Genomic DNA, 13,654 nt, shown 5'->3' with positions numbered 1-13,654 from the left:
TCTTGTTGTGGGGTGGGGAGAGGGAGGGCAGAGCACTGGGCCACTGGGGCACTGGAGGGCAGAAATCTGAACTGAGAAGCAGATGTCCCTTCCAAAAGTTTAACCAGTACAGTGGGTAGTTGAGACACTAGGTTACTGGGGCAAAACACAACCGGAGTCAAACCCTAGCCTAGTGGCCCCAGGCAGCTGATGTCAGCCCGGCTGTCTCACCTGTGAAAAGGGGGACTGTGGCCATGAGAGCGCCCCCCTCTGAAGGCTGTGGTGAGCAGGGGGCAGGCAGGGGGGTGAAGTGTGCAGTGCTGCGCATTGTGCCGAGCACACACGGGGCTTTCTGTCAAGTTTGGTTGTTACTGCTGATGTCGTTGGCAGTCACAGGGGATTCAGGTGTCTCCTGGGGGTTAGCCTAAATGTTTCAGATGGGAGGCAAAGGTCAGGCTCAGAGTGGCAGCCTTGACTGATGTTCAGGTAGGAAGTTTCTCTCTTCCTTCATTCCCCTCACTTGTGAAAGCCTCCCAGTGCTAACTAACCTTGGATTTGGTTCTGGACCAGGTGCCCAGGAATCCAGCTCCAAGGGAGCCCAGCCGTCCTGGGGCAGACTTTGGGAGACCCTGGGGTGATTCCTGCCTCTAGGACTAGGGGTGGGAATCAAGGACATGAGGGTTAAAGATGCTGGGAATGAATGTCCTGAGAATCGACTTGCCCCAGACAAATGTCTCCCCTGCTGTTCCATTACACCAACAATTCTACACAATCGATGCTATTGAAAATGGACAAAGTTTGAAGTCGTATCTCTCCTTGTTCTTAACTGAAACATGTTAATCTTGTACAGTCTGCTGCTCATCAGCAATATCTGCTGTAGCTCCTAACTGGTCACCTCTTTCCAATACTCCCTTTCTGCTCTGATGTGAGCTCACTGCTGGCTTCAGTAAATTCCCCAAATGGCAACACTCAGCACAACCCTCCTGCCCACACCTCCTCGGGAACTCCCCAGGGCAAGACACCAGTTTCCTTTGTGACACAGATGATGAAAGAACTCCACACGCTGCGAGCCAGCGCTCCCTGTGGCTGATCCCCAATTCCTTTGTAATTCCATCCTTTGGATGGGCGGGCGGGCGAGAAGAGCGAAGCCCAGGGAAAGTGTTACAGGGGGAACTTGGATTCCATTCTAATTCATTAAGAAAGGCGATCATTTACAAACCTGTATTTTAAGCTTTAGTGTTTTTTTTAATTGAATGCTTCCTGGTGCTGAGTGCTTTCCTTGCATGTGTCCAGTGATCCCCCATAGGTAGGCAGGAGATTGTTATCTCCATTTTTAGTGGAAGAAACTCAAAACCCAGGGGATTAAGTGGAAGGAGTAGAACTGTGATTCAAACCCCGCAACTCGACACCATAGGCAAAGCACTCAGCTCCCGCAGTATGGTGTCTCTATTATTAGTTACAGATCAAGCAACATAGCCTCTCAGGGACTGGGGCACACTTAGTTAAAAGGACCTGGAGGATAAGTCCCCTCTCTTGGGAAGGACTCCAGAGGTTCCATTTAACTTCTACCTGCTCCTCCGGGCTGGCTGTAGGGATGCTGACCCGACTTGCACTCTCAGCGCGTTTCTGTGCCTTTCTTCCCCTGCCGTTTCTCCATCTAGAATACCGTCTCCTCAGTGCTTCTGAGGTTCCTGGCTGGAAAGTGTCCCTCGAGCCCCTGGTCTCTTTATATTCTCTTTGAAGGACAATGACCAGGTATGACCTCATGGCACAGGCACTGGTGACCTAGTCTTACTTTCTCGGCCTCACTGGGAGATTCAGGGGTACAGGGACCCTGAGTTTCTTCTCTGTAATCTCTCAGAGCTGCACCTGGTTGCTGGCTAGAGGTGAGGAAACGTGACCCATCTCCCTGGCTTCCCAGCACACTCCTAGATCAGTTTTCTTCTCGGTTCAAGTGGAGCTAAAAAAAATTCCCCCTTGCTTTCATATCAGCTGGATCTGCTCTTAGCAAACCCTCCAACAAGAATGGGCAGGAAGAATAAATATTTATTCTACAAATGAATAAATCTGATTCCATCTTCAAAAGAAAGCTTTGGTATAAATTAGCATAATTTGTCTATTCTAAGATGGCACTGATTTTAAGATGTTTTCAACTATTAAAAAACCCAGCTCTTTGAAGAAAGTGCAGAAAAAGGAACAGATTAATGTATCAGTTGTAAGATACGTTCTGATTCTTTTTTAAGATTGTGAGAGAAAGTTTATGTTAGCAAGTTGCAGAGGTAGTAAGAGTGAATCGGCTCTGCTGCGTAGGCGCAGGAACCCAGTTACAGGAGCGCAAGCAGGGCCCTTGGAAGTTGGGAGAGAGGAAGGCCAAGGCAGAGCACCTGGAGGGGAAGCAGTGGGGAAGGGAAAAGCACAGGTGTGCTCCTGAGAGGGACTGCTCCAAATGTGTTCTGATTTTTAAAAGATATGGTCCGATTCCATTTTTATTTTCTTCTTTTGTCTCCGCTGCTGGTCTCAGATCAAAGGCTCCCAAGCCTTGACCAAGTCATTGTGAAGCATGGACGGGCATCAGCAGTTCGTCCTGGCCAAGTCCCAGCCCTGCATCCCTGTGGGCTCCTGGGTCAGTGAGGGCGTGCCACGGCCACCAGCACTGATGGCAGCTCGGAAGCCCCCAAAGCCACTGGACAGGCTTCTCTCCCCGGCAGAGGTGTGTCTGTGTTGTGCTGGTACCTGATGACCTCATTACTGGTTCTGAGGAAAGCCAACTGGGAGATGGTCATGTGACCTTAGGCAAGATGCCACCCACCGAGCCTCAGTTTCCCCAGTTGTAAAATGAGGGGCCTAGGATTAGACAGGTGGTTTTCAAACGCTGTGCCGATGAAGCTGCGGGGTAGGCGTGGCTTCCTGAGGGGGGGCTGCCTCGGGAGTAGAGGGGGTGGAGGGGGCTGTCCTCAGTGTTTTCATTTCTGCTTCGCCCAGAGCAGCTCTGTTGCTTAGGATTTTGTTTGCAAAAATATTCTGGGGCTAAACATAGTTTAAAAACCACTGTAAGTGGTGTTCCTCCAACACTACTCTTGAATACAAACTCGTGAATGGTCCTAGGACAGGGCCTCATTCCTCAGTCTGGACATATCCTCAGAATCCTGCTCACCACAGTGCTCCAGGCAGACATTCCCAACCTGCTGCGTTCTGACCCAGTGGTGGGCACACTGTGTCTTTGAAGGACTAGACAGTGCATGCCTTAGGCTTTGCAGGCCAAGGGTGACCTCTGTCGCAACTGTTCAACTCTGCCCTTGTAGTCAGAAAGCAGCCATAGACAATGCATAATGAATGGATGTGGCTGTGTTCCAGTAAAACTTTATTTATGAAAGGAGGTGGCGGGCTGGATTTGGTTCACGGGCTGAGGTGTGCAGACCCCTGCACTGTAATACTTCGACCTGACAGGTGAAGAAATTGAAGCCCAAGGAGAGGATTCAAGGAACTAGGTTTGGTTGTGATTCCGATTCCCAAACCGTGAGTGTGGCTCACCCCGCTGCATTGCTCGCTTAGCCATGACTCGGACCCTGGGACTACAGTTGAGGGAATGGTGCCTGGAAAAGACATGTGCCCCACTTCTCCCTCTCAGGAGATCAGTTTTCTCCTCAGTTCTCAGAGGGCTATAAAAAGCCGGGCTTGTCTCCTGCTGTCAGTCAATTCCCCAGCTCTGGAATGACCGCAATGTGTTGCCACACTCTGCCCCCACTGCAGCCTGACAGCTGTGTCGGGGAGAAGAATCTTGTCTGGCTGGCTCTGTGCCTCCTCTCCGACCTGGGGAGTGGTCGGGATTCCCGAGTGGAATTTCACATGGAGGACAAACCCTGTGTGGGCGCTTTTGGGGCAGCCTCTGTTAATTCCGGGAGGATCAGAGCTTCTTGAATTCTAAACACCAGAACTCCTAGGGCCACAGCCGGAGTGTGCAGGGTAAGAAATCAAATCTCACTGGCAGCTGCCTGGCCCTATTGTTCACATTCCTTTTTCCTCCTCTGGTTCTTGGCAGACTCCCTGCCCTCATCTTGAAATCTTTACCTGGTAGGTCCCCGTGGCTTATCTAACAAGTCCTTCATAGAAGTGACCCGGGAGTGACTCTCCAGCGTTCGTGGAGAAGTGGTGGAAAGCAGTGGTAAAGAGCTTGGATTTGGAGGTGGGCGGGTTTGGTAAATAAAACTTTCTAACCTTCAGTTTCTTCATCTGTAAAATGTGGAAATTTAAATATATATAATTAAATATATAACAAATTTGTAATTATGTGATGAAAATAAATAACAAGAAATAACTTTTGAATGTAACAGGGGACAAAGTCACGATAAACACTCCCACTTGATTTCCTTTGGCGGGATGGGACTGCAGTGCTGAAGGAAGATAAATATCACAAATGTATCAACATCAAAAACTTCAAATAGTCTATGCATGCACATACTGCCACAAACATTCCTCCACAGGGGCTGTCCTCATTAGCCTACCACAGAAAGAGATTTTGCCAAAAACTACAGAACTTTTAATACAAAATTATGTTTATACATTTATAATTCACATGCGCACCATCTGCACTTTAGAAAACAGAAGCTACACGCTGTGCAGACACTCTGAACTCGTAGCTGCAGGCAACGTTTTTGGATGGGCTTTCTCCCCCAGCAAAGTCAGTGACACATTCGGTGAACACAAAAGCTAGACTATGTCAACTTTCTGCCTGTGGGAGGATTAAATGGCTGGGTGCACACGCGTGCACTGCCTGTGTCGTGGCGAGCACTCGTGGCTGTTGTTATTAAACATATGCTATGTGTTAGACACTGGCAATGAAGTGAAAAGACAGCTTCAGACCACGGGACGTGCATATACATAGACGAAGCATTTAAGTTAGTGCAGCGAAATCTCCTAAACGAGGGTGGAGGTAACCTGAAATCAGGGAGGAGGCTGAAGAGGGGCTGTGGCCGGGGAGTCTTCCAGGGAGGCGATGCTGAGTGGTCTCTCTCAGAGAAGGGCAATAGCAGAGTCTTTTTTTTTTTTTAAATTTCATTTCTTACATCCTATCCAATGGGAAGGATGTCTCAGCTGTCCACTCACATGGCTTTTGCCAGAGTTGAGAGAAGCCACACAAGAGAAGTGCAGGGTGGAAGGGCCCCCAGAGAAAGGATTTTAGTGGTCAATTCTTGGCCTGAATATTCTTATATTACCTGGGTTCCTTCTAAGACAGTGCTAGAGTGAGCAACAGAGAACCCCAGGTGTTTGAGCAGGGTCAAGGGTCATGACAAAAGCAGTGCACTACAATAGTGAGCACATTAGACTTGCTTGGGAGCTTTGCAAAAAATACACATTCAAAAACCTCACTCCAGACCCATTGATCAGATCCATTGTGGGATGTTTCCAGTAGGTTCCCTAGGAGAGATTCTGAGCCCAGCTGGGTTTGAGAACCACTGCTGTGGACAGATTAGGAGTGGTCCTTAAGGTAGGCTGGAGAAGGCGAGAGTATAAGGAGGAAGCTCCTATAGGAGATGACAGGGTATAGGAGAAGAAGCCATCCAAGGTAGATTTTCCAATGGAAGTCCATAGGACTTGGAGTCTTATTGTATAAAGGATGAAGGCAAAGAATAATCACAAAGTCTATGTTTCTGTTCCTAAAATGAGAATCATCGATGGAGAATCCTGGAGCTGACAGTGTCTATATCCAATTTCCATCCTGTGAATTTTTTCTTTCGTTTAGTCATCATCTCAACAGACATTTTTTGAGCACCTACTGTGTGCCAGGCATTAAACTGGGTGTGGGGAAATAGCTGTGGATAGGTGAGAAGGGCCCTACCCTCACAGAGCTCACATTAACAGCTAATTCAATCCCACAACTAATTATAATTGTGAAAATGGCAACCAATGAGACATACAAGGCACTACAAGCACTTTAAAAGGGATGTAGCTTAGGAGACTGGGAAAGATTGCCTTGAGGAAGGGATGCTTGAGCAGATTGCTAAGGATGAGTAGGAGCTACACAGGTACAGGTACAAAGGCCAGTGTGGGGAGAGCCCACAGTAAGAGATGGACAGGGGCCCAAAGTAAGTTTGTGACAGACAGGGCAGGACCTTGAGGGCCACCACAAGGATTGTAGTCTATTTCTTAAGAACACTGGGAAAGTTCTGAAGGGTTTAAGCATGATCAGGTCTATGGTTTTAAATAACTGTCTTTCATTGCATCCTGCCTTCTTCCCACATTCCATCCACAAGCAGAGATAATTCTTAAATCCATTAAAATCTATGATACAATGTATATTTAAAAGATCAGTGCTTCAGGCCGAAGTATACATTCCTAGAAGTCCTGTTTTCTATAATGTGCAAGAGGGCCATGTCTATGGAAACAACGTGAATATCAGTGACAGCTGTCTTTAACCTATGTATTACTCTGGTCCCCACAGCGGCCATCCTGTGTCTTCTCTGATTTGCGGCCACTCACCCTCCGCTTCATGATGCCCCCGGGCGACTCCAATTCTATCATTGAACACCTCTTTTGTACTTGTATGCTTCTCCTAGATTGAGCCCAAATAGTTGTCTGTTTAACCTCTTGTCTAGCTTTCTGGAGACCCTATTACCTCTTCTACAGGACTAATTCCATGCCCCCCGCTTCAAATTCAGTCTCGTTCACAAACAGACCCATTTCCTTCAGGAGTTCCTCACATGGTTGTGTTAACAGAAAAAGAGAAACAGGAAGGGTCACCTGATTTGGTGGTGAATAAAATGAGTTCAAAATTGGGTCACTCGGAGGTTGAGTTGACCTCTGAATGGAAATGTACCACAGGCGGGAGGTGATGCAGGAGTAGCCCATGGCTAAAGATAGACACTGAGAGTCCCCCCTAGAGGGGCTTGGTTCTCTGCGAGAGTGAGTGTGGACAGGGGGCTGAGCTGGTGAGGAGATAAGGGAGGAGAGAGAGGGCAAGAGACATCAAAGAAGAAAGAGCAAGTGAGTCAGAGGGAAATACGGGACACAATTAGTAGGCGCTCACTATGGGCCAGGCACTGGGTGCTGGGAAAATATGACCACATTTCAGCCCCTCACTGCTAGGTGTCCTTCCTGCTGCTTTACAGACTGTGGGAACAAGGCTTACTTGGGTCACTTGCCGTAGGGCAGGAGAAGCAGAGGGTATGAGCCAGTGTGAGTGTGGGGTTGGGGCATGGGAGAGGCAGAAAAGGCTTTCTGGAGGGTTGGAGTGGTGGTTATTTAACCTACACTTATTTGACTCCAAAATCCATGCTTTGCCCATCTCTGCAAAGTTGGAGAATGCATTTAGAAAAAAGTAGAAGGTCAACAGAGCTACAGAGAAATCCAGGAGATGGGACTTTGAATAGGCCAAGATTAGACAAAACGGAAACCATTTGTAACCCTTAGGAGTGGGCTTTCAGCAGAAGGTGTGATTGGGAGTGAGACTGCAGGCAGTGGAGGCGTGTGTGGGAAGGAACAGGAAGCTGTGAGTGCTGACCATTTATTTGAGAAATTTGGCCGGGAAAGGAAGGAGGAAAACGCTTAGGGTGACAGGGGTATGTGTGTGCACGGGGGATTAATCTTTTTGTTCAGTTGCATTTTTTTTTAAAGGGTAAGAAGGGTATGAGAAGCTGACCATATCCAAAAACAGGATTGTTTTTCCAAACCAAAGATCAGAATGGAATAATGATAATGCTTTTGGTAGAGGGTGGGGAGGGAGGAACTTAATTGGCAGGGTGCTCACCCACGTGAGAAGTGGGGCCTGAAACTGATATTTGAGGAAGAGGCAGAAAAATACCCTGACTATAATGGAGAAGCCACACAAAGGAAGCTGATTGGGACAAGGAAACGGAAGTGGTGCCCAGTGACCAGCAGAAACCTCTGCAGGGATGAGCGTGAGGTTAAATACCTTGGCCCCATATGACCACACACGCCCACTGCAGAACACAGCTAAGATCCAAGTAATTATATTTGATAAATATAACATCTATCACTTATTGAGTACTTCCTAAGTGCTAGCTTTTCCCATGACACTCCGGATGAAATGAAACTGGAGTTCAGAGAAATCAAGTAATTCACCCAATTCATACAAGATTACACAGCTAGAAAGTTGCAGTCAAACTCAAACCCCAGTTTGTCCATCCTCCGAGCTGAACCACTCACTTCTACTGAGTCGCCAGGCTGTTGAAGGTGACCTCAGGGAACGTGTTTGGATGGAAAAGGTGAGTATGGATGAGTATTCCTTTCAGAATGACAGTAACTGATAGAAATGGTGGAGACGATGAACTCGGACGTCAGGGGAGAGGTGTGGGGGTTCACAGCCTTGGGGACGGGCTCTTCATGGGAGTGGCTACAGGCTGCTTGGTCAATGCAGGCTATGGATAGGGAAGATGTGGCTTTAATCATCATCATCATCATCATCATCATCATCATCCCCAAGCTGGTCTAACAGAGGGCAAGACACAGAATGGGTTCTTCTACCATCTCTTGAACAATAAAAATTTCATTTAATGAAAAGCAGAGCTTCAAATTGTTTCTTGAGTTGTCTAGTAGACAATATGATTTCCCAAAGAATATAGAATGCATCAAAGAAACTCCCATCTTGGGTTGGATTTGATTAGTTGAGAAAGAATTAGTTGTAAAGTAGAAAGAAAAGGCATCTCGGGGCAGTCAATGACTGCATGTGAGCCAGGCAGATCAGACATAAGCTTGGACATTAAGAAAACATATTAAAAAATCAAAGAAAATTTAGACAAAAGACTTTAAAGTGAAGATGCCTTGAGAAGACTGGAAAGTTTGCAGAAGCAAAATTGTGAAGACATAACCATGGTCAGCAGGCATGAATACATAGAATAAATAAGAGAAAATGGACTCTTAGAAATGTCAGTCGGATAGTGGCCCAGTTATTGAACCTGCATTTCCAAGAGACAAGCACCACAAAGGAGCTCCAGGATACAGAGAAGACTATGACATGGGCCCTGTCACCGCGTTGTACAACAGCTGACCAACTCATTATTTATAGTAGGGACTCAGAGAGTGTCATGAGAGTGAGACCAGCGTGTGGAGGGACCAAGCAGAGCTCTGTAAAGCAATTTTATTATGTTAAACCTGATTTTAAAAGATTGTAATTACTACAATAGCAAGCATTTATTGAGTGGCTTCCATGTGCTAGGCATTGTATGAAGTGTTTTCCATGCACTTAATATTTACAACCCCAGGAAATAGGTATTACCAGTATCCATATCTTGTCCTTGTAGGACAATAAGTTAGTTACTTGTCCTGTAGGAGGTGGTGTATTATTAGTCTACAGTGAAGGTGTTACCTTCACCACTGGTTGATTCTCTTTGTACAATATTCATGAATCAGGAAATCCCACTGGAACGAATTTCATTATAATACAGGGTGTGGCACAACTAACACCCCTAGTTTATTACAAAATCATAAGCATGTAATTCTGTAACATAACAATATAACACTCAAGCATAGCATATGACATTTTAGGTGAAATGTTCAAATTAAAATTATAAATTACTACACCTGTATTATGACCCTCCCAACCACACTCAAGCAGTTCTGTAAGTGGTTTCGAAGTCCATTCCTACATCATATGAATCCTGCTTTACTTATGGAAAGACACATACACTGTCAGAAGAGAAATCCTACTTCCCAGGTTTGTTTCCATTCTACAGCCAGTTGACTTTGATGCTGTAATTGCTACTGAAGATCTGAACAGTGCACCCCTGGCACAATGGAGACACAGGTGGGAGGGGGTGCTCGTAGCAGGAATATTTGGCGTCCAAGCTCTGCTCTTGGACTTGGGCAGGCTAGCTGCCACCATGGAGGCAGTCAGAAGCAAGCTTACCATCAGGACTTCTGTTCTAACCCAGCTCTCTTTCTGTCATGGTGCCTGATGAGGCGAGTCAATGTCAGCGACCTGCTGTTATGGACTGAATTGTCTCCCTTCCCCCAATTCATGTGTTGAAGCCTTAACCCTCAATGTGTCTGTTTTTGGAGGTAGCACCTTTAGGGAAGTATTTAAGGATAAATGAAGTCATAAAGGTGGGGCCCTAATCCTCTAAACCTGGTGTCCTTTTAAGAAGAGACACCCGAGCTCTTCCTCTCTGCTTTTTGCAGAGGAGAGGCATGTGAGGGCGCAGTGAGGAGGAGGCTAGCTACAAGCTCAGAACAAAGGTCTCGCCTTTATCTCGGACTCCTGGCCTCCTGAACTGTGAGAAAATAAGTTCTTGTTATTTGAGCCATCCAGCCTATGGTATTTTGTTAGGCAGCCCTAGCTGTCTAGTACACCTGCCACGCCTGCTTTCCTGGGACGTGGGCATTAAAGATAGCACCCGATCACAGTCCCCATCCCATGGCTTGTTCCAAGAGAAGCCATGCACAAAGCTGCACGTGGTGGCTGGTGCCTGGTGTGTGGTAAGAGTTTGACGATTTCAGTTGTCATTGTTACTGACTCTGAAGTGTGCTTCCTCCACAGTAGCCTGGGCATGGCAGGCCCACTCCCCACGTGGGAGGGCGGGGGCTGCAGCAAGGCCTGCGCTTCTGACACCTTCCTCGACAACAGAAAGTATGCGCACACACTCATCTGGGGATGGGGCACAAGAAAGTTCTGCTGGAATGATTTTTCAAGTCTCACGTTTCAACTTAAAACACGTAGATTTCTGTATTCTAATTAATACTGAGTCATGTTTGCTTTCATTCATAAGGGGCTTGCAGTAATTTATCAGGGCAGATGACTACAACCGAGGATCGATAACCCAGTCCTGTGTGCCCGTCCACTCTGCTCACGTTTTGGGAAAGCCTTTGTGAGTCACAAAGAACTGTTCTGGTGAGAGGACACAGTAACATTCTTTTTAAAAAATCAGCATTGCAGTTAACCTGACGCGCACCATGAAGTATGTTTCATATCACTAACTAACTACTGAACCACTGTTAGTGCGTGAGCTCCTACGGTGTGCCAGGCACCCACCCCGTCAGCACACTGGCCCCGCAGATCCACCCTGTGTTCTGGAAGCTGCAGTGGGGCAGGGGAGGTAGACAGGAACAGGTAGCTGGATGAGTAACTCTTAGTTAGGGCACACTGTGGCGAGAGCTGTGAAGGAGGAGGAAAGTGGCTCTGGAAAGCCTGCAGGAGGGAGAGGGCCAGAGCCCTAGAACATTCGGAGTCCTAACAGACTCCTGGGAAGTCCGGCTTCCTGGGAGGAGCGCTCTGGAGGCAGCCTTCTGAAGTGAAGCACCGGTTGTTAAATGCGTAAAACTAAGTGAATCGTCACCGCCCCTGGTGTGCCCGAGGAGGACACAGTCTGCTTTCCATAATTCGGGGTGGGCTAGTTGTGGATTTTTGTGCTGGGGACCAGACAGGGTGAACCTGACAGCTTGTGGGAGGTAACGGGGTGGGGGCTGGTGCTCTGCTTTAGATGTGTGATGTGGGAGGTGGGGGCGGAGGGCGCAGGGACATCGGTGCCTCTTGTCTCTTTCTCTTTTTCCTCCCCGGGGAGTGTGCAAACTCTGCAGACTCGTCTAGGAGTCAGCGAACAGTGAGAACTGTTTTGTAAATCTTGACCTGGGAGCCAGGGACCCCCCTCCGGCCCTCCGAACTCTGGCTTAATCTGAACTGGGAGTGCAGGGGCGACCCTGACACCCACGGCTCATGCCCGCGTCCCTGCCCCCAGTGCCCTCCTAATTGCTTCCACAGCCTTGGTCACTCGCCCCCCCCCCACCCCCACCCCCCCGGTGGCCTCAGCACACAGCAAACAGGCAGATGGAGAAAGTGCATTAAGATTATTGTAGGGATGGGGGAGAATTTTCCATTAATAATAATAATAAGAATAATCATTCTTCTTTTGTTGGCACCACACTCACTAGCGTACCAAGTGTATTCACACCTGTAATCTCTCTGGATTCCAGAGGTGGGCAGTTAGGACCCTGGTGTCTCAGCCTTACCCACAGTCCCCATGTCCTAGCAGGCCACTTCTTTCCAGACCCATGCTCTTTGAGATGGCTGGGTCTTTTACGCACAGCCCCCTAGAAACGCAGCCGGCTTTTTTCTTGTCACTTCCAATTTCTGCAAGCCCCCACCACTTCTGTGACATTCCTATCAAACACACTCATCTCCTGAGAGTTCAAGGAGGAAGGGGCCTCGGAGAGGATCTAGCCCAGCCTTGTCAGCAGCCCAGAGAGCAGAAGGGGCTGGCCTAAGGTCACCGAGCTGGTCAGGCAGGAACAGAGCCAGGACACCCCGCGCCTGCTCTTCCTCCTCCCAGTGCCCCAGGCAGCTGCAGGCTTCAGTCCCCTGGGGCTTCTCCCCAGGCGCACACAGGGCTCTTCAGAAGTTGGGTGTTTCTGGACTGTAACCTGTCAACCTTTTTGTACCCTTCATGAGGGGACTGGGGTGGGAAAGCTCGCCGGACTCAGAAATCTTGCGGGGGATTGTTTCATGAGGTTAGGAGTCTGAATGTGTGAAACTTCGGTTTTACACACAGAGGGCCACTCGTCGCCAGGACTAACAGACACTGGGCTGCCAGGGGCTGCAGGAGGCATCTGCACACTCAGCGCCCGGCCTCCACTCCCCGCACCAGGCATCACCGTCCCTCTCTCCCTCCTCTCTGGCCTCTAGGTCTCCGGGTTCTCCCTTCCCCGCTCCGCGCAGCAACAAGTGCGGCCGCTGCCGCTCCTCTTACCCCGACCTCGGTCCATGGCGCCGGCCGATCCCCAGGGCTCGCAGAGCAGGTTGCGGTGGCTCCGGCGGGGCTGCTGGCGGCGGGCGCAGGGAGCTCTCCTGTCGGCCCCGCGGGAGCGCCCTCCGTGCGTCCCCTCCCCCAGACAGGATGCTAGCCCGGCACCCCCGCCCGCCCCTCCACGCCTCTCCCGGAATAGACCCGGAGCACGCCTCGCCCCCAGGGCCGGCCGGTGTCCCTAGTCCCGCACACGCCTGTGCCACGCCCTGCCTTCCTTACGCCCTCCACGCCCCTCCCGCTGAGCGCCGAAGGACTCACTTTCCGGTTGCCGCGCTTTGTGTCCCGCGCTGCGCGTCAGCGCTCCAACCTGAACCAGGCGGTGCTCAGCTCTGCTTGCTCTCCGCTAGAGATGGGGAGCTCACTATCCTATCTCCCAGCCCACCCGTGTTCAGATTGCCGAGACCGTTAGGACGTGCCCGCATTCCCCACCATGGAATCAAAACCTCTGTCCCTGCAGCTGCCACCTATTTCCCGGCTTTGGGTTTATGGTCTCCAGCCAACAGGTCTTGAGCACCCAGTGCGTGGACCGGGTGCTGTGCTGATGACAACAACGGTATGAAAGAGGGGTGAAGTAATAATAATTACGAAGCCGAACACCTTATGCAAAGGCAGAGAGACGAGGAAGGTCCTGGGAAAGGGTACCCTGGACCTTCCTGGACTGGGCAGTTCTTTCTCCATTGCTTTTATGGGCAGGTTGAAATTAATGCTGGCTTTGCAAAATTGCACCGGTAGTTTGTTCCGTGTGCCTGTGTGTGAGCATTTAGAGGAAATGTGGTGTACGGGAAAAAACCCAATGGAATTTAAGTCTGAAACGTGTGTGAGCCCTTGCTCTACTCCTTTATAAATGAGTAATATTTAGCCTGTGAGGCTTGCTTGCTCACTGTGCTGGGGGTGATAACCTGACACTGACCCCACAAGGCTGT

The 13,654-nt window shown here is 49.1% G+C and overlaps 1 protein-coding gene across 1 annotated transcript in view; it reads right to left on the bottom strand.

Moving 5' to 3' along the window:
* AFAP1L1 (actin filament associated protein 1 like 1) overlaps positions 1–12,836 on the bottom strand; it is a 58,036-nt gene extending 45,200 nt beyond the window's left edge. Inside the window, exon 1 of the mRNA XM_036014834.1 lies at positions 12,675–12,836. Coding sequence (XP_035870727.1) covers positions 12,675–12,690 — 16 coding nt within the window. The 5' untranslated portion in view covers positions 12,691–12,836. The remainder of the gene's footprint in view (positions 1–12,674) is intronic.
* Positions 12,837–13,654: the final 818 nt, after the last annotated feature.

The sequence above is a fragment of the Phyllostomus discolor genome, chromosome 13 (genome assembly GCF_004126475.2).
Source record: "Phyllostomus discolor isolate MPI-MPIP mPhyDis1 chromosome 13, mPhyDis1.pri.v3, whole genome shotgun sequence".
Classification (NCBI taxonomy): domain Eukaryota; kingdom Metazoa; phylum Chordata; class Mammalia; order Chiroptera; family Phyllostomidae; genus Phyllostomus; species Phyllostomus discolor.
The sequence above is the reverse complement of the archived record's forward strand: the minus strand, read 5'-3'. Positions and strand labels throughout refer to the sequence as shown.